Source organism: Bicyclus anynana, chromosome 19, assembly GCF_947172395.1.
Source record: "Bicyclus anynana chromosome 19, ilBicAnyn1.1, whole genome shotgun sequence".
Lineage (NCBI taxonomy): Eukaryota > Metazoa > Arthropoda > Insecta > Lepidoptera > Nymphalidae > Bicyclus > Bicyclus anynana.
This window is the reverse complement of record NC_069101.1, coordinates 6,510,658-6,536,527: the sequence shown is the minus strand read 5'-3', so window position 1 is coordinate 6,536,527 and position 25,870 is coordinate 6,510,658. Positions and strand designations below refer to the sequence as shown.

Sequence of the window (25,870 nt, the reverse complement as noted above, 5' to 3'; positions counted from 1 at the left end):
GTTCATTTTAATTAAAGCCCGGTAGAGTCACGCTCATGAAAGCATACTGAACAAAAATTGTAAACAAAGAATAATTACTATTTGAGTTATTGCATAACTATGATTTATTTCTTATCACTAATGATTAACATGAGGGTATATAACATATATTTCTAATGCCGGATCTTAGACTACTATGCCAAGTCTATGCATAATTCTCTGTCTACAATATGTGAAATGTTTAAGCGTAAATGACAAATGACAATGTCAATCCACATTGACAAGACATTGACAGCCATTGACAGTTGACATTGACAGTTACTGCAATACGTCGCACAAGTAATTATTGTTAGCAATTTATTTTTAAATAAAATATAGATATTAGTTTTAAAAATCACTTTATCTACACCCACGTTAATTTTTCGGATTCATTGTCCTTTATTTCCTCTAGTCAAGATAATTTTCCGTTTATTATGATAGAAGTACTTATAGTGATCCTAACTTTTGTTGTATTTTGGTGATTATATTATCGATATTTTTAATGTTATAATGATTAACAGTGTTTTAAAACTCTGCGCTTTGTCGCTTTTAATCTCTATAGATGAAACTTTATCTCTATACAATAAACCTTGGAATGAAAAGTATGAAAATAACAAATGTCCCAAGCTTTATCCGAAAAATTTCGATAACCATATGCCAGTGGGTAAGTACTTGATCCATTTAGTTATATTTTGATTATTTTTATTTAATCTACACTAATTAAGTAAATACTTAACTTCATAGATGCATTATTGCTCTACTTTGGTCCCTGAGTTCTTTTTATGAAGATTTTTAAATATTGGAGAAGCTATTTTGTACATCTTTGTGTATGTTATAATAATGCCAACCATAATCAAAAGTTTGCACGCTGCTATCTATTGGGTCCACTAGTAAATATTTGTTTACACTCCTTCATGTAAACTTTAATTATCCATACTAATCAATACTATTAATTAATGCTTATGCAAAACTAAGTCTGTTTGTCTGTTACCTTTTTATGGCGACATCGCTGAACCAATTTGGATGAAATATGGTAAAGAGATAAATTGGACCTTGGAGCAGAACATAAGCTATTATTTGTTTTACAAAAAATCCATTTTCAAAAAAAAATTCATGCATTCAAATTAGTAGGCACAAAATATATTTTTAAAGCAATTATTATTAGTTCTCTGTTTACATATAAACTATAGAATATATAGTGGTGTGCAATTCATAGATGCAAAAATGCACTGCATACCCTAAGGGCTCATTACAAACCTAAATTGAGGAAGGAATTTTCTATTTTGCATGATTTGTTTTTTTTTTTTTTTTTTTTTTTTTTTTTTTTTTTCTTTTTTTTTTTTTTTCTATTCTTTACAAGTTAGCCCTTGAGTAAGTGATGATGTAATCTAAGATGGAAGTGGGCTAACTTGTTAGGAGGATGAAAATCCACACTCCTTTCGGTTTCTACGGTACGTCTTTGTCGGTAGGGTGGTAACTAGCCACGGCCGAAGCCTCCACCAGCCAGACCTGGACCAATTAAGAAAACCTCAATTGGCCCAGCCGGGGATCGAAGCCAGGACCTCCGTCATTAAATCTACCGCGCATACCACTGCGCCACGGAGGTCGTCAAAATTTGAAAAATTGTACATATTATAGTGCATAAGTTAAAATCCTAGTTAAAATCTTTGTGCACACCACTCTATAATATATTTGTCATTACAATACAGGCAATCTAACAGCGGGCAACTATACAGAGAAGACAGATTTAAAAGGTTTGAGGCAGTGTGTTATGGCATGCTGCCTGGCCGAGGCGTGCAACATTGTGTTCATCGTAGAGTCTAGATGCTTCCATGTAGAGTGTGTGAGTGACGAACTGTGCCTCCCGCTGCCACGAGTAGGAGGCAGGAAGTGGGATACCCATGTCTCTATGATCCTTGTTAAACCTGTCCTATCGAATGGTGAGTTTTAACTTGTACATGCATTGTACTGTAAGTTGTTTATGGACTTTTCACAGATTAGTAGGGTATGTTTGAAACCAATACTGCTTTAATTAAAAAAATTTGAATACCATAATTTTATAGTAAACTAAGTAACAAATGTATAAAAAATTCAAAATGTTTTTTTTTTTAAAGATAACTATTTTAAAAGATAGCATTAATACTGGGTCTTTAAGATATCAAGACATAAAATTACCATTAGAATTACAAATTAGCAATATTTGGTAACAAGTTAATTTTAATCATGTGGAAATTTTGAATTTCTATATTTACTCTCTTGTGTTTGCGACTTGTTGTATAGTATTTACCCTTATATAACAAACAGAATTCTATCAATTTTATTTTATAAATTATAACAGTATTTTTAACTGTAATTACTTGACTACTCATTTGCCTGCTTTTCATGTTGGTCAAGGCCAGCACACTGATTAGTATGTTGGCTATAGTAGTGTGAATGTTTAAAAAATACCACAATATTTGTCACAATGTTGGTCAATATTATAGAACAAATTGGCCAATGTGAAGAAGGAACTGTGATGACTACTGATAATATGCACAATGCAATTGTCAGTGCTGGGTACAACAATAGGACATCCAGATGGGTGATAGTGACAACCTTTGCACCTACCAATAAATTACTCAAGTACTGAAATGATCATGGTAAAGCTGTGGTTGCACCTACTAAACTACCTGCTGTGATTATGCAGGAAACACCTCCATCAAATTATCATGGTTACACCCATTATATATATGGTAGGTATATAATGGGTGCAACCATGGCTCTACTATGAACATTTTAGTACTTAATATTGTTACACATCTATACTAATATTATAAAGCTGAAGAGTTTGTTTGTTTGTTTGATTGAACATGCTAATCTCAGGAACTACTGGTCCGATTTGAAAAATTCTTTCAGTGTTAGATAGCCCATTTAGCGAGGAAGGCTATAGGCTATATATTATTTCCGTAATCCTACAGAAACAGGAACCGCGCGGGTGAAACCGTGCGTCGTCGGCTAGTACACAATAAAATAGTTTACATAATATGTCAGCCAAATATATCTGTGTCTCATGCCATTGTATGTATTGTAGATCCTCTAAAGTAACCTTAATAAGCATAAACAAAACAATATATCCCAAAAATCATGTTGCAGAAAATTGGTCAGACATCTTAGATCAGTCAAACTTTAGAGAAGTAAACAACTATTCACCAGAAGAGGAACCAATCTATTCCTATTCCAATCATCGTAATGATCTGCAAGATGATGTTGACACAAGTTTTTTGACACACTTCATCAACAACTTGCCCAGCATGGACGAGGAAGAGCAACAGAATTTTGACAAATATACAGACAGTGCTGACAATGAAATGATGTTAGCTTCTAGGTTTCTAGAAAAAATATCTTGTGAAATAGGTGCTGATGAATGCCCATACAATGCTGAGTGCATACCATTAGGTCTGAAAACGCGGAATGGTATTTGCAAGTGTGTTTTGGGAACCATGGAGAATGCTCAGGGCGCCTGCGTTCCCCCCCATAGACCATATTCCAAAGGCCCCACAGATTCTATTGAATCAATGAAGAAGAGTGATTCATTAATATCGGAAATGAAATCAGATGACCTAAAGACAGATAAGCCAGCACCTCATCAGAATTTAACTGTCTCTATATTATCCAAAGAGGTAAGTGACAATTTTAAAAATACACAATAAGGAATGATCTGTCTTTTATTTGTGTATTTGTGAATTTTATACACAGTTACAAATCTGTATATAAAACGCAAACAAAATCCCGTCTGTAGTATAATGTATAGAACTTAAAACTATCCAACAGATGATTTCATTAGAAAGACAAAGATGGCTTTTAACTTTCATACATATCGAAAATATATTTTTCAGAGAGGCATGAAAATCTGAACGAATTAATGAAATGAAATTTTAATGTATGAATCAATGACTGAATGAAATAATCTTTATTTACGAAATTAACTTAAAGCTAATGTACAGTTGGCGGCCTTATCGCTAATGAGCGATGTCTTAAAAATGATTGGTAGCCTTCCAGACTATACCAATCATTTTTTATAAGACAAAAAATATTTTTATCCTAAGTTGAAATTTTATCTTCTGTTCTTTAACAATGATTTCAATCACTTGCAGGTGCAACTTCCAGAAAATGAAGTTACTTTAGCTGCATATACTATTCCTGACGAGAAATCAACTATGAGCCACTACAATTATGTATGGACACTTGTTGACCAACCAAAAGGAGGCTTTACAGGTAAATTATTATTAATTAAAACTATTTCAGTCACAACAAAAAAAATCTGACATTGTTATATAGTTGACTGATTTCTGGTACAACTATTCTAAATGTGTTTCTTTACCACTTCAAGATTGAATAGGCTAGTTGACACTATTTTTACTCTCTCAAATTGTTAATTATTGTTCTGCTAGATTGACAAAAAAATATCATATTTTTTAAGATGTGATTACATGGACATTTTAATTCTTAAATATTTTTTGACAATACAACCAAAATGCCTGACGGCCATGATGGTCTATATTTCAACTGTTTCATGGCGTCACTTTAACTTTACAAACGGAGCATTTTACAAAAATATTAGTTAACAAATTAGTTTGACGTTTAATACATCAAATATCAAGTAACTTTATGACGTTACAAAATAGACAACAGCGTTTGTGACGTTTGAGAATTTGAAAAAATACATGATTTTTTAAATTAAGTTTTAAAAGAAATCCTTAACTTTTATTAATTAATATCAATATATTTCGGACCCTTATTCCTTGACACGAAATTTATTTATATTAAATTTGATATGAGTCAACTAGCCTATTCCCAGAGCAGATAAAATTAAGTTTCCAAATTGTCACCCCCAACAGTAAAAATATGTTTATCCCCCCCCCCCCCCAAGATGTTTATGCCAATAATTTTTATAAACAGTCGCATGAACACACATGGCTATACTTGATATCCTATAATTCCTATCCAATTTCCTGTCCTTCTCCATGTCCAGGAAGAAGAGAAGACACTATACGCTGGCACTAGGATCCACCTGCTAAATCCTTATTGAATTGCAACCTAAAATTCGTTTCATTTTTCACATCAAAGGAATGCAGCCTTGAGAATTTTCAATGTCAGATCTTTATTTTCCTATCATCCAAATGACAAACACTAGTCAAACATATATGAGTTCAATATGTTGTTTTCTTTCAGGTGAGTTTTTTCCTTCAAATTGATCTTTTTCCTTATGATTTAAAAAAAAAAAAGAATATTTGCCATATTTTTTTTTTAATATGACCAATATTTCCATTCCCCTCCAAATAGTCGGAAAAGACTGTTAGGAGTAGGTACGACAATAGACCAACGGAGCGGGGATCGAACCACCACCCCTCGGTGATGAGTCCGACCGCTCTTTTGAGCCTGTTGAGCTATTGAGGCTGATGAATTATAATTTAAGTTCCGGAGCCGTGTCAGTGGATATGACCTCTGCCTCCGATTCCGGTGGGCGTAGGTTTCTAATATAGTCCGGGGCATGCACCTCCAGCTTTTCAGTTGTGTGCATTTTAAGAATTAAATATCACGTGTCTCAAACGGTGAAGGAAAACATCGTGTGGAAACCTGCACACCAGAGAATTTTCTTAATTCTCTGCGTGTGTGAAGTCTGCCAATCCGCATTGGGCCAGCGTGGTGGACTATTGGCCTAACCCCTCTAATTCTGAGAGGAGACTCGAGCTCAGCAGTGAGCCTCATATGGGTTGATAATGATGATAATAATTTTTTTCAGGTAACATGATCCAAAATGACGGAACTGTGACCTTGAAAGATCTTACGGAAGGTCAATATAGGTTCAAAGTGACAGTGAACAGTACCAACTCATATGGTGAAGGCTTTGCCAACGTCACAGTTCTGCCTCCGAAACGAGTCAATACTCCGCCGCTAGTTGTCATCACACCTCAGTCACAAACTGTCAAGTTACCAAACTCTGGAGCTGTTTTAGATGGTAGTGCTAGCAAGGTAATGACAATAGTATTTTCATAATATGATACATTTCATAAATTTTGATAATAAAATCTTTATAAAAACGAGCATAGCTTTATTAGCTTTTGTAGAATTATGCTTAAGTTTAATATATGAAAATATTTTGTTTTTGTAGATTGACCTAGCTTGAGAGTATTGCAATTTAAAATTGTGTTTAATTATTTCAGTTGGAACTAACATTTATTTATTTTCAATAGTTCTCTTTACTCTTATTCCCTAAAAGAGTAGGCTTTACTTTAACAGTTCTCACTCTCTTTTATAAAAAATGGATCATTATTGTCTTGCTATTTTGTTCTCTAGGATGATGACGCAATAATCTCTTGGCATTGGGAACTGACGGCGGGACCGATTGGCTACCAACCGCCATTACAAGATGGCTCGACGCTTGTGTTGAAAGACCTGAAGCAGCCAGGCAACTATACCTTCAAACTGACAGTTGAGGACTCTGACCATGTGAAAAACTCTACCACTGCCAATATAACTGTGTTGAACCACACAGACTATCCCCCTGAAGCCAATGCAGGTTATTTGCTTTGCATACAAATAAAATGGATAAACATAAATAAAATGGATGCAGATTGTTATTCCCGCAATGCATGAAAAATCTGAAAATAACTTTGCTATAAAATCCCTCTTTCAGGTCAGGATGTTATAATATATTTGCCAAATAATAACTTAACACTTAATGGAAGTTTGTCAACTGACGACCACGAGATCACCTCATGGGAATGGACAAAATCTACCGAGGATGAGAACAAAGCTGTTGACATGCAAAACACTCATTCCCCATACTTGCAGGTAACTGTCATATCTAAACGCAATTTAACTGAAATGAGATATTATTCTATTTAAATTAATGATTACAATGTATTATTTTTGACAGCTATCCAACCTATCGGAGGGCGTGTACACATTCGTGCTGAAGGTGACAGACTCGTCGGGGCAGACGTCCACGGCCGACGTGCACGTGTTCGTCAAGCCGCCCACCAACATGCCGCCCGTCGCCGACGCCGGCCCTGACGCGGTAACTATATACTACAGCTGTCGTACTGTCGGAGGGAGTGTACACATTCATGCTGAAGGTGACAGACTCGTCGGGGCAGACGTCCACGGCCGACGTGCACGTGTTTGTCAAGCCGCCCACCAACATGCCGCCCGTTGCCGACGCCGGCCCTGACGCGGTAACTATATACTACAGCTGTCGTACTGTCGGAGGGAGTGTACACATTCGTGCTGAAGGTGACAGACTCGTCGGGGCAGACGTCCACCGCCGACGTGCACGTGTTTGTCAAGCCGCCCACCAACATGCCGCCCGTTGCCGACGCCGGCCCTGACGCGGTAACTATATACTACAGCTGTCGTACTGTCGGAGGGAGTGTACACATTCGTGCTGAAGGTGACAGACTCGTCGGGGCAGACGTCCACCGCCGACGTGTAAGTGTTCGTCAAGCCGCCCACCAACATGCCGCCGACGCCGGCCCTGGCGCGGTAACTGTATACTATAGCGGTCCTACTATCGAAGGAAGTGTACACATTCGTGTTAAAGGTGACAGACCCCGCCGTCGTCTAGCCTTTAGATTCTGGAATATTGAATTATGCTGATCAGGTTCTACAATGGCAGTCATGTTTGAATTGTATTGATTGATTGTAAATCGTATGTGGTGATTAACATAGATTGTATCTAAACACAAGGTAGATGTACAGAGACTTTTACAGAGTAAAATTGTGTATTATTGTAAATTGATATGTAATTGTTGCTAATAACATTACTGTTTTGTATTTAATTACATTTACAGTATGTCTTGCATGTAAAAAGCATAATTCCTAGTTTCTCTTTAAATAATCTTGATTAATTTAGTCAATAGCAGATTGTATGATTTTTTTCATGGTGACAAATCATAATGTCTTGTAATATATGGTGGTACACATATAGGTGGAGGACGTACTCTCTTCTGACCTACTAACTATTTTTTGTAAAATAACTAACAAACCATTGCGTCGACAAACAAATTAGAATCATGAATCTAACCAAAACTATTAAATAGAAAGCTGGTCGACATTTCTGGATACTTCTTTGAGGCACTTGCCAGAAATGTCGACCACTTCTCGGACCATAAATAATTCAAGTGTCAATATAAGCATTTCAGTGGCAAGTAAATCATACAATCTGCGACGTCCTACTAATGTACCATAAATTATAGACAGCATGTGGGTGACGTCACGGTGTGTGTATATTTGCAGTTCATATCACTGCCACAAACGTGGATCACTCTGAACGGGTCAGCGTCGCACGATGACCACAGGATAGTGGCGTACACGTGGCGCTGTCTCTCGGGGCCCACTAACTCTAACATTGTCAACTTTAACGAGTCGACTGCGAAAGCGACTGCCCTCACCAAAGGGCAATACGTGTTCTCGCTCACAGTGCTCGATGATAACGGGAACACGGCCACAGACAATGTGACCATCACTGTGACTCAGAGTAAGTGTACATAAAATCGTTCGAGGGAAGCAGGACAGGACATCCTTGGTACAACAAGAGCAGAATATTATAAATGCAAATTGAGTGCAGACCAGCTCGTATCATAAAATCATTGGCATTGTCACCAAAGATGCGCAAGAATACCAGAATCCAATCTACTTGGCTTCCAAGCTTTGACCCACACACACTAACTGGGCAAGTTTATTAGATTCTTCTATAAACATATATTTCATCCAAGAAATAGTATTGCTCCTGAGGGTTATGCAGAGAAGTAGAAATGAATTCGGCATACAATTTAGCTTATCGACTGACAACTTGAAATGATTTACAGTGTGAATCTTACACAATCCAGATCAGAGCGAGCCAAATTTTATTTGTCAAATTATTTTCTGTAATTATACTCATTACTCATTTTTCTACTTATAAAGTGCCAACTGATTTCATTCTAATTCTGTGTTTTTTGTAACGTGGATGCCTGTCCTTCTTTCCGTTTTAAACCTACTAATTTTATTTTTAAGTAAATCATAATATGCATGCTACTTGAAAGGGTATGTTTTAGTTGTATATTGCATAGCGTATGGTTAATTTTGGTTCTCTAATTCTTTGCCTTGAAAAATATTGGTATGTAAATATTGCTGACAGTGTTTGCATCCTTGGTATCCAGGAAGCTTCAATGAATAATAACAAAAATACCACATCAAAAGCTCGTCTATACTAACATTATGAAGCTGAAGAGTTTGTTTGTTTGCTTGAACGCGCTAATCTCTGAAACTACTGTTCCGATTTCAAAAATTATTTCAGTGTTAGATAGCCCATTTATCGAGGAAGGCTATCAATAATAAATAGGGCAATATCCCCGTATTCTCGTCAGCTAGTTTAAAATAAATGAGAAACTTTTCAATGTAACAGACAAAAACAGTCCACCAAAGGCAGACGCGGGCGGTGATCAAGTGCTGAACCTACCGTTGCCGGTTCTCATACTGAATGGATCCAAGTCGTCGGATGACTTCCGCATAGTGTCGTGGAAATGGACTCGTTCAGGCTCCGGCTTGGCAGCGGGAACTGTTATTTTGCACTCTGACTCACAACCTGTGCTCATGGTACGTAGTTTTAACTTATTTTACACCTAATAGGAATTGAGGGCTTGTTTGTAATCATGTTGATTTAAAGCGTACAATTTCAGATACAGAAATTTGTGGAAGTTCTATTACTCGTATGTTTAAATCTCTGTAACAAAACTTGTCCTGTCTTATGTAACAAAACTTGGCCTGTCTTCTGTAACAAAACTTGGCCTGTCTTACATTATGTCGTACTTTTGATATAAGCTGTGTAACTTAATCAACTTTGTTTTTGAAAGATTTGCTTGAAACGAGTCATTATCAACTCAATTACCATATTCGGCTCACTGCTAAGCTCGAGTCTCCTCTCAGAATAAGAGGGGTTAGGGCAATAGTCCACCACGCTGGCCCAATGCGGATTGGGAGACTTCACACACGCAGAGAATTAGAAAATTCTCTGGTATGCAGGTTTCCTCACGATGTTTTCCTTCACCGTTTGAGACACGTGATATTTAATTCCTTAAATACACACAACTGAAAAGTTGGAGGTGCATGCCCCAGACCGGATTTGAACCCACACCCTCCGGAATCGGAGGTAGAGGTCATATCCGCTGGGCTATCACGGCTTGAAACGAGTAATTGAAGATATTTTATTAGTTATTTTTGGTTTTACTGTTTTATTGTAACTGTAAATTTATAGGCGATATTTTACAGCTAACAAACATAGAGGCCGGTCGATACGTATTCGAGCTAACAGTGACAGACGACCAAGGCGAATCCGACAGAGACACGGTCAGCGTTCAAGTGAAACCCGACCCTTTGGAGATGAAGCTCTTGGAGATAACTCTAAACATCCCAATATCTTCGTTCACAAAGAGTCAGCTTGATTCGTTCGTCCAAAAAATGACTTTGCTACTAAAAGACGGCATCTCGGTGAATGTCACTGAAATCAAAGGTGAAGGTGATTCTGGGAATACGCTAATCATCTTCTTTTTGTCTGAGAAAGTAAGTATTTATTTTTGTGAAAATACTTTAATTTTAAGCCATAATTAGTTGGGCGCTTTTAAATTTATTTCTTATCTATTAAAAATTATGTTCTGATGAATAATGTAAATAGTCACAAAAAATCGTATCTTTTATTTTATAAATTTTGGCAGCGTCGATTTTGTCTATTAGCTACCCAATGTATAAAGTTACTTAATTTATAATATCACTAGCGGATTCGTCTGCCCCTAGACTTCCTTAATCGGGCCCTGTTGCAAAATCCGTTCTTAGTGGACGTCTACTAACTATAAACTACCTTCCTGCCAAATTTCATCTTTGTACGTCAAGCGGTCTCGAATCGTGACCTTTCGCATCTATATATTAATGCCGACTGCGTAAATAGTAATTCTATTTTATTTTAATAATGTAAGTCAATCTTCTTCATACGTAAAATCCGTCAAAATGACTTAATAACAAACCTTACCAAAAAAATTAAAGACATACATCTAAATGTATGTAAGTACAGTCCTCAGTCGGGTGAAAAGTGAAACACGGGTCGTAATTTCAGGGTGAAGCTGTGGACGGTATCAAGGCGCTAACTCTGTGCCGGGCGGCGGCCACCACGGTGGGAGCACGGCGCCTGCGCTCGCTGCGCTGCCTGAGCACGTGCTCGGGGCGCGGTACGTGCGAGCAGGCGACGCGCACGTGCCGATGCGACGCGTTCTGGATGCAGAGCCTCTTCACGCAGTTCCAGCCAGACGCGCAACCTGATTGCGGTGCGTTTTTAGATTTCTAATTCCATCGTTTTATCTCCGATATTTTCTCCTTTTTCTTTCTGTATACTTTGCTTCATTTTCAAATGTCCAAGCAGTTCAGTTACAGAGATTAGGTTAAGTGGCGTAAATAGGGCCACTGGTGTCCAGGCACAGGGCGTAGACTCTCGGGGGCGCAAGAATAGACAGAATTAAACATCAGAATGGGCAACGAATTTGCAGTAGTGAATCTGCGTTTGAGTTTTAGTGAGTGAGACACAGTGGGTGGTTTGATAGGCAAAGGGTCCACTTAAATAGGGCACAGTTATAGAAGCTCGCAGAGGGCGCGGTAAAGGCTATTTACGATGGTTAGCCTCGATCATCTCTTGTAGTTATTTCTCCAAGGTCCTAAAATACGCCTTAGTTTCGAAGTCAACCTCAAAATCAGTACCTATTTTATAGCTTCTAATATTCGTCCTACAAGGAATTAAAAAAATATAGAATTATTTGTTGAAAAGTCGGAAGAATATAGTGCATTGGGAAATATCACGTAGCATAAATCAACACCTGGCGGAACGCGTTTGCTATAGCGGAAGAATGGATGGCGCATTGAAAGGAGTAAATGCTTCCTGCCCATTGAAATTTATTAAAGAAGGACTCGATACCGACATATGTATATTTATATAGAGTATTCAATAAACGAGCGCAATGTTGGTCGACCCCCCACTAGATGGACCGAGGACATCAAGCGGCTTGGAGGGAGCCACTGGATGCTGACTGATCGTTTTGTTTGGAAGTCCATGCGAGAGGCCTATGTCCAGCAGTGGACGTCTATTGGCTGTTAATAATGATTCAATAAATGTATTTCAGACTGGTCAGTGGTATACGCGAGCGTGTGCGGCGTGGCGGCGTTGTGCGCGCTGTGCGGCGCGGGCTACGGCTGCGCGCGCGCGGTGCGGCGAGTGTGCGCGCCGCGTCGCCCGCGCTCGCGCCCCAACTACCGCCTGCTGCCGCTCGCCGACCACGAGGAGAAGCCATGTGAGTGTTCGCTCTTTGGCAGTCTAGAGTCACGGTGTGCAGCGTGAGTACGAGGGCACGCGTGCTGTGCTCCATTGCGGAGTTTTGCGTGGCTATGGGTGCGCAAACTAAACGACAAAAAATAATTATTAAAATGATGCGTAACAGAAAATTATACGGGAATTGGGTGGAAGGGTCCCTATTTAAGACTGATCACCCGTCTGGCCTCGTCAGACGTCCCCTCCATAAATATATATATAACAGAAAATTATGTTTTATATGTAGTAGGTATTAACGTGACGTAGAAAACATCGTGAGGAAACCTGCAAACATGAGAATTTTCTTAATTCTCTGCGTATCTGAAGTCTGTCCATCTGCATTTGGCCAGTGTGGTGGACTAAACCCCTCTCAGTCTGAAAGGAGACTCGTGCTCAATGTGAGCCGAATATGGATTGTTAATAATTATGTTGAGTAATTAACACGTGCCAGTCATCGGTACTATAGCTTATCAACTTCGTTCGCAATACTCCCGATGTTGCGCGCGGGGCGGGGGGCGTGTAGCGATGACTGAATGAAAACCCACGACTGATGCACGTCACGTCCCCGTCACGTGAAGTCGATCTTCGCCACATCCACTTTTTACAAATACCAGAATCAAAATTGCATACAAAAGATAATAAAAAAAAATTATAAAAATATCGCTCGATATAGGCTCACAATGTCATTATTTCCCCTTTTATTTTCCAGTTACAAGCAAAGCGTTGTCAGAGTCAGACACAGACTCTGACGTGTTGTACGAGACCAAAAACAAGATGACCTCGTTCGGCGGCCGCATGAACGGCGAGTTGCAAGCCAACGGCTGGAAGAACGGACACACTAAGACTTCGAGGAAAATCAAGACGTAGCTCCGACGCGCCGTGGACTATCTCCACGCTAAAGTGTCGACCATCGTCGTCTGACTCAGTGATACAACCGGTGTCGTAAGGCCTAACCATTTACCACTAGCGTAAAGGCGGATTTACATTTGTCTGACGTGTCGTGTTGTGACGCATCAGAACAGAATCGGTATCGTACATTTTGTTGACGTTTACACTTATGTGTTGTGACCTTTGACTATTTAGACTATGGACCTGTTTCGCACCCAAATTCACCAACAAAAAAGTCTGTCGTTTTTTGAGGGGGACGAAGTAAACTCACACATCGAAAACATTTTTATTAAATATATTCTGTGTCCATAACACACAACTATATATTTGACTCGCAATACACACGCGTAATTTTTACACAGCCTAACCAACACATCGCTTAGACTATCCACAGAATATACAAAGTGGTGAAACGATTACGACCTTAATTTGAACCACATATGGGGTATCGTGTAAGTAGTCTGCACGCCAATTTTTATTAATTTCTATGCAGTGGTTTAGCCACAGGATAATTTTTTCACTTAAACAATTTTTGAACACGCTGTAAATGTATTACAAATACCTCACGAAAATTCACTAGGTCATTCACCTTGATAAACCAAAATAACAATTTAAAATGTGCGTTTTAAAAAATATTGGTAACTTACAAAAAACAAAAATCCTATTGAAATTTAGACCTAATGCACATAAGAATAAAAATTCTTATTATCTTTACCATACTTACCTACAATAATTATTCGGCACCACAAATTTTGTACCTATTTTTAATGTAAACAAACGAAAATTGCGACGTTGTCAATTGGGCACTAATAGTCCAGGATCCGGGGAACATTTTTACAGTTGATCACTACCAAGTTAATTTTATGTGAGTAGCTTTGTCTTGATGAGGCATAAATAACATTGAATTTGTAGGACAATATGGCTGAAAAGTTGTATAAATTAATAGTTATACAACTTATCAGCCATATTGTCTTACAAATAGCGTGGTCAGTTATTTCGTTCCTATGCTCAGACATTTTTGTTATCTAGTAACTCTGTTAGTTACCAAAATAAATAATTTTCGAAAATTTACAAGTTGGGCGCCTCATCAAGACGAAGCTACTCACGGAAAATTAACTTGACAGTCATCAACTGTTAAAATATTCACCGGATCCTGGCCTATAAGGGCTTTCATTCAATATCATTTATTTTTAGCTAACTGTAGGTGTTTGGAAGATTTACTAAGTGGGAATAGGATAGAAATACATTTAGTGTTTTTGCTAGATTTGGTTCCCGGCGCGGGCGGCGTCTTTTGAATAGTGACTCAGTGAGTGATAGCCAGTTGCTACCCTTGCGCATTGTTTTATACAAATCAAACATTTCTTGTGATTTGTGTAGTTTTTTTTATTGTGAAGTGTGTTTTGGTATTGAAACATAATGCCACGTTTCGGTAATACTGCTACTGAGTATTATACCGATATCTCGTGACGTTGTAACATGTGAATTTTAATCAATGGTGGACATTTCGAGCATTTAAAAATTCAAGCTAAGTACTGTAAATACGTACGAGTACCTACCTATACCTATCATGTTTAAAATGTGTGAGTTTTGATTAGTAACATTTAACAACAATATCTACTCGTCTCGTGCGGCATACAAAATACAAATTAATTCAATTTTGGCGCTCCCGCCCGCCGGCGCGGCGTGATTATTCTTATGTAGATAAGTACCTACAAGTGCATGAAAGAACTTTACGCACTACAAACGGACCGCCAAATAACCAAAAACTAGGAGACGCGATGTTGCCGCTTTTACCTATAGGTCACTTGAGGTTAGTTTTATATTATTATAAAGGATGTTGTGAATTTTTTAGATTATTTCCGAATTTATTTTGTTTGAAAATTTAGTTTTTTTATTTATTATACAATAATTAATTTAATCACCTAATCGTATTTTGATTGACTGTTAGCGATTGTGTATTAATTTAAGGTCGTATTCCTGGCACCACTTTGTATACATAGAATGTTCGTTTACTTGATCGATTGTTTGCTGTTCCGTCAAAAGAATCGATTCTTTAAAGAAATTTTTATTATTACAAATTTGATAAAATTATGGTAGTAATACTTACAAATGTAACGTTACTCCATCTTTTACTAAACTACAAGTTTTTGGCCGTTTTTTATGCTATTCAACTACACAAACCGGCATTTTTAGGGAGCTCTTTACACGACGAAAACGATTACAACAATGAAACATCGATTCTATAGCAACAGTTTTTATAAACGCGTTAGCTCATTGATTTTTGATCTTTGCCAGAGGGGTAACGGCCAGCGAGGCAGGTCCTGTTATTAATGGTCGAAGGTTGTGCATACAAAATGTATGAACCGATTTTGTTCTGATGCGTCACAACACGACACGTCAGACAAATGTAAATCCGGCTTAAGTTTTCATCTTGCGGTATAGTCGTTCTATATCAGGAAGATTTGGTATTGGATGTAGTAATACAATGTCAGGACAAACGCGTATGTCATATGTGTGTGAGGCACATAGCTTTTATTTACATTGATTTGCTGCATTTTAGAGTTTTATTGCACAAAGTAGAATGCATTGTATTCAATATAGTTCTGTAAAGGTGCAGTACAGTGAAGATTGGGTGAGACACAAGCTCCGGAATAGATTGACTATGCCTGTATGAAATTTTAATATTCGGTGTGTGAGATAAATAATCCAGGATCCTTTGGAACATTTTTACAATTGATTACTATCATGTTAATTTTCCGTGAGTAGCATCTTAATGAGACGCTATACTTTTTTATTTACGAAAATTCTTTATTCTGGTAGCTAACTGGGTTACCAGGTAATGAAAATTTCTGAGCGTCGGAACGAGATAATGTACCACGCAATTTGTAGGACATTGTAAATAAATAAGAAATGTTTATTTGAAATACTCATTGAACGATTACAATGACAATCTGACCCTTAAACTACTTAAGCCCGTGTCTTAAGGGCCAGTGACTTCCCAAGATATAGGTACAATGACATAACTAATAATGTGCAAATCGTGAGTAATTGTGGCTGTTAAGTTGTATAACTATTAACTAAGTAACAGTAAAATAAACAGCTGGTTAGTAACCCAGTTAGATACCAGAATCAAGAATTTTCGTAAATAAAAAAGTTGACCGTCTCATCAAGATGAAGCTACTCACGTCAAAATTAACTTAATAGTAATCAATTGTAAAAATGTTCGACGGAGCTCGGCTAAAATGCTTGCGTAGATTTTTACAGAGGCTTATTATGCACTTACATATATGTGGCAATAGCTAGTTTATATATGTATTTCTACTTTATATGTATATACGCACATTTTGTGGGGGCCTTTATGTATATTATTTTTTATTTTTAATAAGTGACAAAGGGCATTGGCAATTAATAAAGCTACAATGTATATGCAATGTCCTACAATGTATATGCATAGACAAAATGACCTTTATACGAATAATGAATCGATGTATATTTATTTACTAGTGATGTATGAGTACAAGTGATGTTATGAATTATGATATCGATTATCGAGCTCGACAGTCGACAGAATCCTACAAATGAACCCAGTATTACTTTAACTCGTAATAATTTGTATATTTTATATTTTACGTTTTATATAACTTGGCACAATCGCATAATAAAAAAACTCCCCTACAATAATCTGTTAATGAAATCACAGCAAATATGTAGAAAAAGTCAGGTTTAGTCTTATAAAAGCTAATAATGTAAAATTATTTTAGACAAATGCTTTTGCTGCTATAATTATGTTAAGTATTACAAAATAAAAGTTTTAATGTCATTCACTGGTGTTGTAGAGTCTAACTTAATATTTAAAGTACCTGTTTTTTTTAATGTTTTTTACAAATAAACAAAAACAACAAGTAGATGTAGGAAGGGCTAGCTTAAAAAATAACTTAAAACTCATGATGTTAACTTAAGATAATATTTTCTTAAGTTAACATCATGAGTTTTAAGTTATTTTTTAAGTTGGGCAGCAGCTCTGCCGTGTAAACCCAAAACACTGTATCTCAGAAAACCCAGTTTTGAGAAATCGGCGTTTAAAAGTTTTTTTGCATTTTGGTTGATTTAAGCTACATTATTCTTATAAAATGTGTAGTATTAGGTATCAATCGAAAGATATTTTTGAAACCTATATAGCCATGTAAGTTTTAGGGCAATCCTGTAAATACATTTGCAATAATCTTTATAAACTTGTATTGTCATAGCAAAGGCGTAACAAATTAAGCTTACATGTCAAACCAAAACACTCTATTTATAGTTACAGTTTCTTGGCTTTATAAGTAGTTCTTCAATATGTTTAACTGAAGTACTGTATTTTTTGTGTTATTGTTCATAGGCATATAGTGGACGGGCTAACATGGCAGCAAGGCTTTTATCTGTTCTGAGTTTTTGAATGTGTTTGTTAACTTCCATGTTCAACCACAGGTTCATCACATAATATGTCTGGAGGGCTGCCTATTGAATCTAGAAGATTGGTTCTAGAACAAGAGATTGTGTTTGATGTATTATTATTTAAGTGTATGTTCATGATATCTTGTCTGGTTTTAGTTTCAGTTTCAAGTTTTAGATCCAGGTTTTGTGTGTGGTCACTTCTTTTTTTTTGAGGCTTTTTTCGTGCTTCTGTAGTCTTTTATGTTCTCTATTGTTTTGTTAGTGCTTGTAGTCATTATTGATTGATTTCTTGAAGCTTTAAACAATTGTCTCAATTCTTCTGCCATTTCTTTAGATTTTTGTTTTGTTTTCATAAGTTTAGTTCGTCTTGTAAGAAGAATTCGCATAGTTTCACTGAGTATTTTGTCTATAGTATTTAGTTCTTTATTATTATATCTACGTGGGAGGCTGGTGGTGATAGTGTCAGCTAGTTTGTTGTAAGTAAATTGGATATTTTCTTCTATATGTTGCATTTCCGGTTGGTATATTTGAAAACCTAGTACTCTAGGTTGGTAGGGTCATGGCACCTCTACGTTTCTTACCTTCGATCGGTGATTAGACAAAATAAAATCGATTTCGTTTCTTACTTTGCCGTATGGCGAGAGTCAGATCCATTTTCGATTTGCTCGAGCTTTAAAGAAAGAGTTCATAATTGACATTCTATGTTCCAATGAGTATATCTCCTCCTTCGTTTCTATATCCGAATATTCCCATTTTCTGTTTTAGACAGGTTTTCTATTGTGGACTGGCCAACTTTTGCGTCAAAATCACCGATAACGACGATGTTTTCTCCTGCCTGGCTTTGAGCAACCCGAAGCATTTCGTAGAATGTTGATTTCTTCATCTGCAGAGTTTTCAGTTTGTGCGTATATTTGTAGGTATTATTGTAAGCAGTTGGTTGCCGTATTTCAATTTTAGTAGCGCAACCCGATTTGAATGTGCTAAAAAGCTTGTAATTTAACATTTAAGTTCTTTTTTTATTAAAAAACCAACTCCATTCTGGCCGATTGTTTCACCTTTGTAGCATAATATGTATTTTTGATTATGCAGCCCTACATAAATATATTGTATGTTACTTCTATATTTTTTTCTCTTTTTGTTACAGATTTTACGTCAAATGTTCCAATTTTGATAGTCTGTTGGGGCTGTTTAATTTTTCTGGTTGTTTTTTCATCGTTTGCTTGATTTTTCTGGGGTATGGGCTTGGGGGAGGGTTTAGTGGTATTAAAGGACTTATATCATAGCGAGATTCGAAAATAAACTCTGAATTCTTATAGGAGTTGTCAAGCTCAATGGTCTGTTTGACCGTATCTCCTTATCGTATGGCCTGTTAGCTTCAGAACATTCTTTGTTATTAATATTCTCCTATTCAATCAAAACATGGTTTAATGTTGACGCCATCGTGGAGTTATTATAATGTTGTATATTGTTTTGTAAAAATTTTTGCAAAAGTAAATTACCCGACGTACTAATATCTTTCATAACCTAACTGTAGCGTTCACTCACACGCATTGCCAAACGGCCACTGAATGTAGGAACCTCCCGCAGGCTAAAATGCTCTACTTGATGGCTCAAAATCTATTGGCTAGGGAAAACACTGTAATTTTTGTTTCGCGAAATAAATAAAGCCAAAATACTGTAACTCAAATTACAGTTTTATGCTTTTATAAACTATGACTTTTTTTGAATTACAGTCTTGTTGGTATACTCATATCTCCATAAATATTAAAAAAAAATCAATTTTTTTTTTATTGGGGTATAAAGCTCATCAAAATTAGTCAAATGAGCGCTATAAACCCAAAACACTGTAACTCAAGTTACAGTGTTTTGGGTTTACACGGCAGAGCAGCGGTACATTCTAGAATAAAATGATACTGAAATATGTCGAAATACATAAAAAACTTTGTACTATCCACAGATTATAGAATATTAGGCAGATAGAGCACACGGATCACGTCAGTGATGCAGCCATTCCAAATACAAATTCAAAAACTAATACATTCTCGAGTCAGTACGACACAAAGCGTCGTATCAGTAATTTATATATTATTAAAAAAATGGCGTCTTGTGTTTTTGGCTAGTGTTTGAATTTTGTATTTGGAACGGCTACGACACCGTCGTTTTCCATGCGCTCTATCTGCCTATTATTTTTAATCTGTGGTTTCAATAAAAAATGTTAAGGATCGTCCACACATGATGTTAAGTAAGTCGCGCGCTGTGAGCGTTAGAGCCAAGTCATTTATTTTTACCTATGTTCCATTATGCCTCCACTAATTCAAACTTCGCGCCATCGATGATAGACGTTGCACAGGATTTCAGGCAATAGCAACACAGCTTACATAAACTGCTGTCATGCACATCGTATTTGTGACCAATTGGAGCTACTGTTATTATGTGGTTCGCATCGAAATGGCAGCTGTTGTAAAAAAACGGCAGTTCGTTAATATCGTTGAGATCCAACGCGTCGCGCGAAGCATAAAAGGAACACAAATCAACAACGAAAATTCCCTGTACCTACGTGGAGTCAACGCAAGCAGTAGCAGTCCAAGGTACGTCGTGCATTGTTCTGTTATTGACTAAATCTTGTAACATGTCGATATCGTCGTACACCCAGCGCGGAGTTTGAATTCCCAGTGTAGCCGGGCCACAGAAGTGCAGGTTGCTACAACCTAGTTCCAGAATACATTACTTTCTTACGTAATTACGTTACGGTTGAAGTTTATATACAAACGTTACTTACCGATATACCGATTTATTTTGTTGTATCGCTCTTCCCAAAGCGGATTCAAAAGCCCCGTAAGTGCGAGCAAGATAGATATGGAAAAATGTTTTATAGGCCGACGACTCTATTGATAACGCGCCGCTTACTAAAGTGCCTATAACGAGAATGACTTGACTTTTTACATATTGCGTTTCCTTCTTATCTGCGATAAAAAGAGTAGTGGGAAATAATGTATCTGACAGTTTGAGAGACAAATCACAAATGTATTTTTGTGCATCTAGGAGCACGTCATGTGGGCGCGTCCTTAGTGAAGTCATTTAAAGCGGTTTCAGACTAGCGTTCATACGGGCGTATGAGCTCGTTTTTGGAAGCGCATGTAGTATATAGGCGCGCTTTTTGGCACACGCTCAACTCGTACGAGCGTTAACGCGCTTCTATATATCACGTATAAACACGAGTCGTGAGAGACACCTCCCAGAGATACTGCCACGACAGTACCGGTTCTAGCGAACACTCCGAAATATGCCCGTTTACGCAAGCCCGGTTTTTTGGAGTGCGTAATGTAACGCGCGTGTAAGCGCGTATGCTGAAACGACCGTATACGCGCACGAAATACGCTAGTCTAAAATCACCCTTAATGTAGTATGTATGTAGTTTGCGTCTACTACTTATTTGTTGCGTTACTTTAATGTAGATATGTAGTTCGCTGCAAGCATTTATTTGACTAGTAAGTTGCGTAACGTACTTAAAAATTAAACGCAGGCTCATTGTACAATTTCAATGATAGATATATTGTATTTGTAAGCAAAACTTATTCTACATTTAAAATAAACGTTCATTAGATTTCCAGCGCATTTTTTACGTGCCGCAACATATACTATATTTAATAGTGCATAAAAATGTAAGTGTTATATTTATATATATATGTTTATGTATTTAGAAGTAGTTTAGCATAATCTTACCTTCGAAAAGACATAATATTCTAGTCGTAATCATAGTGATATACTGTAACAAAATATTTCCGATTTTATATTTTATATAGTGTGGATTTGAAACATCATCTAGATGCTACAATTAAGTTAGGTATATATTGGATTTAAGTTTAATAAAATATGAAAATTTTAAACACTTCTTTTTCTAAATCCCATTATGTTTTTGATTATTATTGTTCAATTAGATATCTATGTATTTATCTTAACTACTATTTAAAATAGGAATTGGTACGTAGTAAGGATCTTTTTTTTACATTAGGTATATAAGCGAGCGCTTGGCTGCAATATTATGCTTGACGGTAAGCGATGATGCAGCCTATGGTGGACGTTTGTTTGGAAGTTGCCTTTTCACTCTTGAAAACGGAAGCTGGAAGGGCATTCCATAATAGCATTGCAATCGCAATGCGAAGAGCCAAAATGCTTCGTACGCATCCAAGGAAGATCAACGTATGGATGCAGACCTCTGCAATGCCTGACAGTTCTATGGCGAAAAGATGAAGAAAGAATTAGGTAGGTACATTTCGACAACTAAACGCTCGCAGGCTTTTCCATACCCGTGGTAGTATTTAAAAATAGTCAGCCTTAATGTTTCAAAAGTGGTTGTAAACTAAGCACACTTGAAATAAATGAATTTTGATTTTGAACCTGCTTGAAAAGGAAAATGCCCAGGCCTACCCTAAGCACCCGGCAGTTTACTTATATGTAAAAAAAATCTTGATAATTTACTACATTAATAATGAAATCATTACTTTAAGTATCAAAGAAAGTTTGCTACAATGTTTTACGACATTTTTAATTCATCTTTAATTTGTCTACATCACAGACAAGCTAAGAACCATACATCCTGAGTATTACGATATTTTTTGAAGGCGCAGGAAGATTTGTACATAGGTACAAAAAAGAAATGAAATATTCATGTAAAAAATGATATTTTTATTAAAATAATAAATTCTAATAAATAATTACTAGGTACATACTACTGCAAGATTAAAGCAATTTCATATAATATATTACTAATCATGTAATAAAATATTATCGGTAGTAGAAAATGAACGAGCGTTTGAAAAATTGGAATATAATGTAAGGCATCATCATGAATGGAATGTACAACCTAAACTTCATATAATAGGTAGGTCCACAATGATCATTCTATAGGTAAGTATAGTAGGCAACTAATGTTCACTTTGAGACATGACATAGCAGGTTTCTAAGGTATAAGTCCTCAATTATTGTTTTGTAATTGGGAATCAATATAAAAAAAATTACAACTAAAGTTTTTAAAAAGTAACATGTCGTCAGACACTTATAGGCAGTACAGACTACTTTAGTATTTTAGTTGGGTACAAACAATTTTTGGATTTACCGCCCATAAACCGTTCGTACTGGCCTAAAATACTAAAGTAGTCCGAACTAGGCCTTACGCTAAGACGGTCCTAGCCATACAGTAGAATTTCCTTGATTTATTAAAAAAAAATTATGTGATGAACACAACAATTTTTCCATTTTAATTTTTGTTGGAATCACTCTGTCTATTTTGTTAGTGCTATCAGGTGAATAGTTTTAATGAGGCTTTGACAAATAGCTTACGTTTAGTTCAGAAGGTAAAGAATAACATATCTATCCAGATATTACAATTCACGCGGACAATGTCGGGAGTGTCTGAAATGCAATTATTTTGTAAAAAATGCAATATTAAAATGAGATTTTATGATATCTGACACTATACCTAACAAGATTAATTTTTTTAGATACTTTATACCTTTTTATATTTTAAATGCAAGAGAGAATTTTTATTCTGTTTATTACATATTTCATTAGCTAATTAATTTATGTTTTTCATAAAAATTAAATGTATCTGAGTATTATTTTGTCTGCAATTTTGCCTAATATTGTTATTATTAAGATTAATTAATTGATCACACATTCACAAATCACATGCATGTCCACTTCAAATCAAGCCTAAAAATGTAACTTTTATTGTTCACCGATTACTATAAATATCAACAAATTTGTTGTTTTTATTTTACATATTTCAGATTTACACTGGGATTATTTAACAAAGTATTTGCAAGCAAATTGCTTATTTTATATTGAAACTGGAGATGCATTAATTCTTATGGTAAATAAATTAATTTGGTTGCTTGATTAATTCTGCCTTTCCACCATCATTATAAAATTACAAGTATGCCTAAAATATAGAATGTGTATAATGAAAATAAATAGTTTAACATAAATCAATTTGAGTACATAAATAAATAATTATTCATTACTTAATATCAAAAAATCACAAATAATATTAGGAAATGATCAAGCATTAAATGCCTTAAAAACAAATTTTAGGAACGCCAATTTATAAGATTCATAACATATTCAATGGTAAATTATAAGTAAGTAGTCAAAACATTATCTAATCAGTGGATAGCATGTCAATGGTTTATACTAAGCAATTACTTATCTTATCTGTAATATTAATAATATAATCCTCATATTATTTGTTTCATTTGCCTTATAAGCAATTATTGATTGAGATATATTAATGTAATTTGGTTTTTTAACATATTAATAAGTTATTAACATAGGAATATAAAATTATAATAGTGATTTACTTAATTTCACTGCAAATTTTCCTCATTATTGCTTATTCTTTAAAGTAGTTTAATATCTAAAGCCTCATATACTACCCTAAAAGACCACACACACACCAATGTTTTATCACTTAGTTAAATCACTTCCACACCAAAAACATAAATGCCATACATAATTCCCACCAAACCTTCATCATCCATAACCAATTACTTTGCTTTTTTCTTTTCAGATTTAACAGTAGCCTCTACCTCTTTAGCCCATATAGATTGATTCATAGTCTCACCCAATTTGTATAAACCAAAAATAAGCCCAAGACTGAATAAGTAAAAGAATACCCGCATAGGCCAGTTGAATACAGAGAGAATGGGGTAAACCCAACTTCCAGTTTTAAAATATATAAAATGGACCCACACTACATAAAACAACATAAATGTAGCCAGTATGGATAGCCCAAACTTTCTCTTAGGATACATTCTGAACGAGGTTGCAAGCTCAATTATTGTGAACACTACAATGTTAGAATGCATTACATGGTTTAACCATGTTGGGAAGTATGCATCCATCATCTTGGGCAAAATGAGCTCTCTGTCTACTGCATATATGCCCCAGAAAGTCACACCCACAAACATGGCTAAGGGAAATGCCAGAGCACTAAATAATACATCTTTGGTTCTTCTCACAAGTGGCTTGTTGGATGGTGATGATTCATTTGTACCTGTCAGGTCGTTCACCAGGGCTACAGTGAAGTACACTGTTTGCAACATCTGGAATTAAGTAATTATTGTATTAAGATCAAAATTAAAAAAGGAATATGCATATACCAAATACTAATGTAACAGAACAGGTATTTCAATGTTCATGTTACCTAACCAACATTACCTTTGTAATATTTTGTACAAATTCTCACAGATGACTTAAATTGACTCATTATATAAAAATTATTTCCCATAATTATAAAAACATAATTACGTAGACAGGTATTTAATGACAAAAGCGCTGTTGTTATTTTCCTCTTTGAAACTCAATTTTATAAATAAGTAAACAGGTGTGAAAGTGAATGAAACTTAATCTTTTGAGAGATATTTGTCGCAGAATATTACTTACCGCATTCAAGTAGGTTAAGTATTTAAATTTTCCACCAAATTTAGTTACAGTCGTCGACGTACTCGGTATTTGTACGTAAGTATAGTCGTAGTAGCAACCATATGCGAATTGTATGGCTCCAAGAAGGTGAAACAACACTCTAAACATTTTGATTCTTTAATTTAAAATGTTTGATTTCAAAAAGTTTTAATTCTTGCAAAATTATTTAAAATTTCCGGCTCTGCTATTCCAATTTGATTCTGATTAAATAAATATACACGATTAGCAATTCGACTTGGCAATTATTAAGCTTTCTATTTAAACTACACTTCGAATTTCAAATATTTAGCATTTTTGTAATATTTAAATTAAAAACCATCAAAAGATTTTACAAATTACAATCACATCACAATTCACTTTCTTTTCAGCAAATATTTTTTATCAAATTCCTATCGACATTTGACATTGACAATGACAACCACTTGACATTTTGAGAAAATTGACATTTTATATAGGTAGTTATTTTTTTTAATTGGCTTTACGGCTGAGACTGCTAGCTTTTTTAAGCCTGTCATTGAATTTGACACAGGGTCACAGACGGCAATTTGATACATTAATTGGCGTAGAACTAGAACATAGATTTACGATTCGGTATAAGTAAAACGAGTAGCAGCTGCAGTAGAACTGCTTTCATACAATTTCTATTAAATTGTACTACATTAATTTTTCTTTATATTTTTC

At 35.8% G+C, this 25,870-nt stretch overlaps 2 protein-coding genes across 2 annotated transcripts; one reads left to right on the top strand and one right to left on the bottom strand.

Annotated features, from left to right (window-relative positions):
- Positions 1-298: 298 nt before the first annotated feature.
- LOC112049156 (dyslexia-associated protein KIAA0319) lies at positions 299-21,594 on the top strand. Its single transcript, XM_052887524.1, has 14 exons — positions 299-682; positions 1,728-1,958; positions 3,151-3,677; positions 4,152-4,272; positions 5,801-6,030; positions 6,355-6,577; positions 6,695-6,852; positions 6,938-7,078; positions 8,296-8,536; positions 9,446-9,636; positions 10,309-10,599; positions 11,147-11,354; positions 12,201-12,368; positions 13,095-21,594. Exons 1-14 carry the CDS (start codon positions 529-531, stop codon positions 13,250-13,252), a joined length of 3,042 nt encoding a protein of 1,013 aa, XP_052743484.1. The 5' UTR covers positions 299-528; the 3' UTR covers positions 13,253-21,594.
- A 784-nt stretch (positions 21,595-22,378) lies between these two features.
- Positions 22,379-25,598, bottom strand: LOC112049193 (androgen-induced gene 1 protein). The gene is made up of 2 exons (XM_024086994.2): positions 25,151-25,598; positions 22,379-24,810 (listed from the first exon to the last, which is right to left on the bottom strand). The coding sequence occupies exons 1-2, from the start codon at positions 25,295-25,297 to the stop codon at positions 24,253-24,255; spliced, it is 705 nt and encodes a 234-aa protein (XP_023942762.2). The 5' UTR covers positions 25,298-25,598; the 3' UTR covers positions 22,379-24,252.
- Between the last annotated feature and the right edge of the window lie 272 nt (positions 25,599-25,870).

Coding starts and splice junctions, on each gene's coding strand:
- LOC112049156 (XM_052887524.1), top strand. CDS start 529: ATGATTAACAGTGTTTTAAAACTCTGCGCTTTGTCGCTTTTAATCTCT. Junction 6,031..6,354: donor TAGATGGTAGTGCTAGCAAG/GTAATGACAATA, acceptor TTTGTTCTCTAG/GATGATGACGCAATAATCTC. Junction 8,537..9,445: donor GACCATCACTGTGACTCAGA/GTAAGTGTACAT, acceptor TCAATGTAACAG/ACAAAAACAGTCCACCAAAG.
- LOC112049193 (XM_024086994.2), bottom strand. CDS start 25,297: ATGTTTAGAGTGTTGTTTCACCTTCTTGGAGCCATACAATTCGCATAT. Junction 24,811..25,150: donor ACTTAACCTACTTGAATGCG/GTAAGTAATATT, acceptor ACTTAATTCCAG/ATGTTGCAAACAGTGTACTT.